Source organism: Cryptomeria japonica, chromosome 5 (assembly GCF_030272615.1).
Source record: "Cryptomeria japonica chromosome 5, Sugi_1.0, whole genome shotgun sequence".
In the NCBI taxonomy this organism is placed as follows: domain Eukaryota; kingdom Viridiplantae; phylum Streptophyta; class Pinopsida; order Cupressales; family Cupressaceae; genus Cryptomeria; species Cryptomeria japonica.
Genome location: NC_081409.1, coordinates 10,978,459 through 10,984,001, shown reverse-complemented (window position 1 = coordinate 10,984,001; position 5,543 = coordinate 10,978,459). Strand labels below are relative to the sequence as shown.

Sequence of the window (5,543 nt, the reverse complement as noted above, 5' to 3'; positions counted from 1 at the left end):
AGCGTACGCAAGGGTTTCGGTTTGAATGGGTATCAGATGCTCCCCAGATTGTGAGGAAAATGAAGGAAGCCATTGCAGGTAAGCATCAAAAAATAAGTGCAAAATTGTACTGTATAGGTGTGGATTCTGACTGACTCCCATCCCAGATAATAAAATGGAAAGACAATATAATAATTAAAAAATAAAATACAAGTTGATAGTTCCGAGGCGAAAAAGCATTCTCTATGTCCCATTAAAGAATGCTGGATTTGAGTTGGCTTAATAGTTAGATCTCTGAAATGTAATGATATGTTTTTAAAAGGATAAGCCTTCAAATTATCATGGACAAGCAGGACCGTCATCTTCCAAAGTCCAGGTTTGAGAGTTTCAGTTGGTGTTAATTGCATAGAATTAGACTGTTGACATGTTATTTCAAACTTTTCTAAAATTCTTGTGTTAGTTTGTAGTTTTCTCAAAATCTGTTAAGATTCGATGGAGTTAAGACTTAACCTTTTTGATTTTATCTATTGCCTGGTTTGGCCTTGTCAACTCAATTATGTTGTTAAAACTACTTTCTTTTAAGACTTTATTGAGGAAAAACAAAAGAAAAGAAAGAAGATAAGCCTTCAAATTAATAAAGACCGACCGGTGCTTAATAGTTAAATCTCTGAATTTTAATAATATGTTCTTAAAAAGGGTAAGCCTTTAAATCATTAAAGACTAAATGTTCCCACGTGTAGTCTCAAAATCTGTTAAGATTCGATGGAGTTAGACTTAACCTTTTTGATTTTATCTATTGCCTGGTTTGGCCTTGTCAACTCAATTACGTTGTTAAAACTACTTTCTTTTAAGACTTTATTGAGGAAAAACAAAAGAAAAGAAAGAAGATAAGCCTGCAAATTAATAAAGACCGACCGGTGCTTAATAGTTAAATCTCTGAATTTTAATAATATGTTCTTAAAAAGGGTAAGCCTTTAAATCATTAAAGACTAAATGTTCCCACGTGTAGCCAAAATAGTTTTGCTTCGAATGCGTCTCAGTACAAATAGTTGTGGTTTAAGTTATGGAGGAACATTCCTGCAGTGACGCAGGAGTTTTCTAGAAATTCTTTGAATTCAGAAGAGTGTTGTCGCCTGTCCTTCGCAGCAAAATTGTAAAACAAGACTAGTCAACAGGCGCGCATGTTAAGGTCTGAAACTCCATAAATGGATTCCCGTGTCAACTGCGCAGCCCGCTACGTGTTCGTCGTCTGCCACCAGATCAAATACCTCGCCCATTTGCTCATCCAGGCGGTGCAGAAGCACGCCGCTGTGAGCGTCCCACGCGTGCACCGCTCCATCAACACAAAGAAACGCTTGCCACGTGTTCAAAGCACCGAGAACTTTCCTGTTGTTATGATTATTATTATTACTGCTGCTACTGGCGGTGCTGGTCGAGTTATTATCTGCCACTTCATCAAAGGAGAAGCCGCAAACGTCTTCGAAGTCTGTAATTCGACGTACTCTAGCAGCACCGTTAACTGACGCCGTCAAAAACCGGTCCTTGTTTACATCGACGCTTTCGACTATAAGCTCTTGTTCATCCAAAGCAACTTCCTCTCTGACGAAAGGCGGCAACCCGTAGGTCTGGAGTTCGAATCCCGCCAGCTTCCCTCGCGTTGCTGTTAGAAGAATCCCATCATTATTGACCCTCACGCGACCAATGCGTTCCGCCTGCTCCGTCAACAAATGCCAACCTCTTAGGGCTTCCGAGTCCGTTATATCTCCTGCATTAAATACCAATTGCTCCGTCACGGCGTCCCAAATATGGCATGCGTGACCTGGAATACCGGCATACAAGCCCACCCAAAACCTCTCACAGCCGGTGAAATCCACCAGCGTCCCGTCATTCACAACATTGCCCAGATGCGCGCACCGCACATTCCCACTCAAAATACCTCCAACAAAAACACTTCCGTCGAAGGACGCAAAAACGACTGTGCGCTCGTATATAACAATTCCCGCAATGGCCCTGGACAATGGCCCCAGGCGGTTCTCGTGTTCAGGTTTCATTGAACTTACACATTCCTTACTCGTCAGGCTGAACACACGGACAGCGCCGTCAAAGAACCCGACGGCTAAATATCCCGGCGACAGCGCAAGGCACCGACACGCCGCTCCGACGCCATTGCCGCTTGAATCGCTCGACACTTCGTATTCAATCGAAGTGTATTTGGCCTTATTGCGATGGAAATTGGAGGCCGTTAAGTGAAGGCGAATATATTCGTCACGCCAGGATTGTGTTCTACGTGTTGTTTCGGTTTTGTCCCATACATATCGTGTGAGGGCTTCCCACAAAATTTCCGATTCGGAAACAGTCCGCCAGGTGGAGCACACCTGCAGACACATTAAAAATATCTAAAATCAGCCCGCGTGTTTCGATCGCTGGTCTTGCCAGTTAACTTCACAAGAAAAAAACAAGTTTAAACACTTTTTAAGCGTTTTTCTTGAACACAAAGTGCCAAGGACTGGCTAAAACGATTTGAGCGTACGATAGTGTAGACAAATTTGTCATCGATTAGGTGGCCTTTACGGTCATCATATTTTCCAAGCAACAACAGAAGGCGAAGGAATCGGTTCTGTCATCACCGTAAAGGGCAAAAAACTATTTTAAATTATAATTACCTACCTCACTAAGTCTACTTATGCGCAATGCGCTTTACGCACCAAACCTAACCTAAAAACCTTGTACTTTTTCATTGCAGTTTTACAAAACTACACTATATTATACCTGTATTTCCCGATTTATCAAACATGACAAATACATCGACAAAGAAGAAACATCTAGATGCAGCCCTAAAATTGTACCGAGAATGAGAGCGATTCTTTGATACAAAAGGCGCTTCCTCTGATAAAACCTGCTACTTAAAACCTGCCGCCATGAAAATTAGCCAATAACAGCAAAAACTCTCACGGCTGACAAATGATTCGCAAATTACAGCTTTAAACATAACTGATTATTTTATTCTCCATAGGAACTGCTGAACATTTTCTGAAACTTTCAGAAACCTGAACGCGTCTGCTCTAGAAATCTCACCAAGCTGCCGCATATGAACTAAATTTTGTGGCCGTATTTCCAGATAGGTTTCCAATATTTACAACTAGGAAAATTTCCTCAATATCTACAAACTAGAAAATTTTCCTCCATGTTAGGTTTTCAAAATTTCACAACAAATTTGCGCCATTTAGGTACTTTCACAAACAAACACACTCCTATTTCCGTTCCGTTACGTTACAAAGCTAATAAGCACGGTTTAACCCTTGTGATGTCTGGTATCTCGAAAAGGTTGTTAATCGCAGAGAAAGGATACGAACCTGAAACACAGTAACAACGGCAGGTGCAGCAGCCAAAGATCCGCCGCCATCGGCAGCCGCCAACGCCACTTTCCGCGCCAATGCCTCCACAAACGGCTCGGGCCAGACGCCCCCTCCATTGCCAGCCTCGCCCTGCAGCTCTGCTGCATGTGACCTCGGCCTTAAGCTCCTCCTGGAAGAAGAAGAAGACATAACACTTTCTCCTCCCCCTCCTCCGTACAGAACAGGAAAGAAAATTGCAGAGGATGATACCAAATAACGTTGGTGAAGTAAATAGCAAAGCCATGAATGACGTGGGGTTAAAAAATAACGTTGTAACTGAGCGGCGACGGCGCGGCCGGACCGTAATGTGGCCGCCGCTCGAGGCAAACTCGCTTCCCCAAATTCTTGAAAAGCAGTATTTCATTTTTGGGGGCCGTTAATTTTAACCCGGTATTCCCCCGGGGATGCCTAAACCTGCTGAAATACTATTTAATTAATTAAACCTGCTGGAATACTATTTAATTAATTTTCCCTAGACGAAGCTGTTACGTCTATTTAGTTTCCCATTACAGCTTCCGTTTTGGCCTTTCCCATTACCTACGATGCGTTAAAAAGGAAAAACAATCGAGTGCACCCTTCGCACCCCTCCCGTTTTTTTCCCTTAACTGGAATAAGGTAAAAAAAAATTACGAAGTGTCACATATTCTGTGTTGAACCAGCATTAAGGAACCCGTAAGTAAAACAGATTTTTCTTTTTTGTTATTTGCTGCGCCTTTCGTAGTTTCCCTTCCCTTTCTGTAAGGATGGATCTCTCGTTAGATCAAGTCACGCAACGGCCTTCTCATTGGCTATTTATTGCACCTCCAAAAAGTTAAAGGTAGTTTCCAATGAAGGAACTCTATTTAAATAATAAATAAATAAATAAAAACAAGTACTACCTATAGTTTTAATTGGTCCTAGTTTTGTACATTTCTACAATTTCCACGTAGGATTTGACTTGAGGGACGTTAATATTTGATTCATTCATATTTTTAAAAAATCAAAACTATTAGATAAGGATGTTTATTAGTATTTTTTTAATTGAAACAATTTTTAAAAAATTAAGCAAAAGAGATTCAACAATACCACATTGTGAAACAAAACAACTTTCAAATAATAGTAAGTAACAACAAAGCGTAAAGTGAAAGAAAATATTAATAATATAATAAAAATGATAGTGCATAAGATTGTGATGGAGCGAAATAGCTAAGTCATGGGAACACCTCTAAGATATCAAAAAAAAAAAAAAAAAGAAGATTGTAATAGAATTCGAGTCACTTTTCACATAATCTTTCAAAGAGACCCCAAGATCATCTATGGGGAGGATTTAGAAACTTAAATGAAACCACATCAGACCAGAATATGCCTTCATTTGTCACTTATTTGAACAAGATATCTCTTGTTAAGGGTGGATGGTCATCCATTCAGAGCCTCGGGAGTCACTCGGGAGCTAAACAAAAGTATAGAGCACCTAGGGCACTCATTGGACAGGAATGGATCGGGAAGGGTTAGATAAACAAAGAAGTTTAATGAATCAAGCTCAATATGGGTTATGAAGGAGGAGGCAGGGTTTAGGGATGATTAATTGGAGGTTGTTGAACTCTAGGGAACCTAATAAAGAGGAAGAAATTAGGGCGAGAAAGAATCCTAGAAGTAAGCTTTTTGTCATGCCATCAGATCTATTAGTCCCAAACGCTCATCGACTAAAAGAAAAAGAATTGTTGGTGAATTGGTGTGGAGATGGAAGGAGTGATGTTGAGATCATGGATTGGTAGAGGGAATCTTTTCTTGGTTCTAGCTTTCATAGAATCAATTGGACCCCCAATTTCGATCCCACTCAATATAAGTTTAAGAAAACCCCATGGTGGTTTAGCTTGATAGGCTTATCCACTGAATTTTGAAATGGGGAAGCTCTGGTAAGAATATGTGATGCCCTAGGTTCTTTTCTGGGGGTGGAAGAGGACTTCCTTAATGGAAAAACAGGGGATGTGGCAAATATCTACGTTGAGATAGATTCTGACTTGGGGATCTATAGAGAACTAGAGACCTTATCAGATTTTGGAAGGTGGCACCAGAAAGTGCAAGTTCTAGGTAATAGACAACCTGGCAGGTGCCTCCTAAGGGAGAAAATGATGGTTGGGTATTCAGAAGTTAAGGAGATATTAGAAGAGGAGAGAAGGGAATGTGTGG

At 40.8% G+C, this 5,543-nt stretch overlaps 1 protein-coding gene across 1 annotated transcript; it reads right to left on the bottom strand.

Annotated features, from left to right (window-relative positions):
- Nucleotides 1–879: 879 nt before the first annotated feature.
- Nucleotides 880–4,006, bottom strand: LOC131077974 (transcriptional regulator STERILE APETALA). The gene is made up of 2 exons (XM_058015585.2): nt 3,333–4,006; nt 880–2,354 (listed from the first exon to the last, which is right to left on the bottom strand). The coding sequence occupies exons 1-2, from the start codon at nt 3,522–3,524 to the stop codon at nt 1,164–1,166; spliced, it is 1,383 nt and encodes a 460-aa protein (XP_057871568.2). The 5' UTR covers nt 3,525–4,006; the 3' UTR covers nt 880–1,163.
- Nucleotides 4,007–5,543: the final 1,537 nt, after the last annotated feature.

What these genes read in the sequence shown, in the direction of transcription:
- LOC131077974 (XM_058015585.2), bottom strand. Translation starts at nt 3,524, where the DNA reads ATGTCTTCTTCTTCTTCCAGGAGGAGCTTAAGGCCGAGGTCACATGCA. An exon ending in CCGTTGTTACTGTGTTTCAG is followed by an intron (nt 2,355 to 3,332) that starts GTTCGTATCCTT and finishes ATGTGTCTGCAG; the next exon opens with GTGTGCTCCACCTGGCGGAC.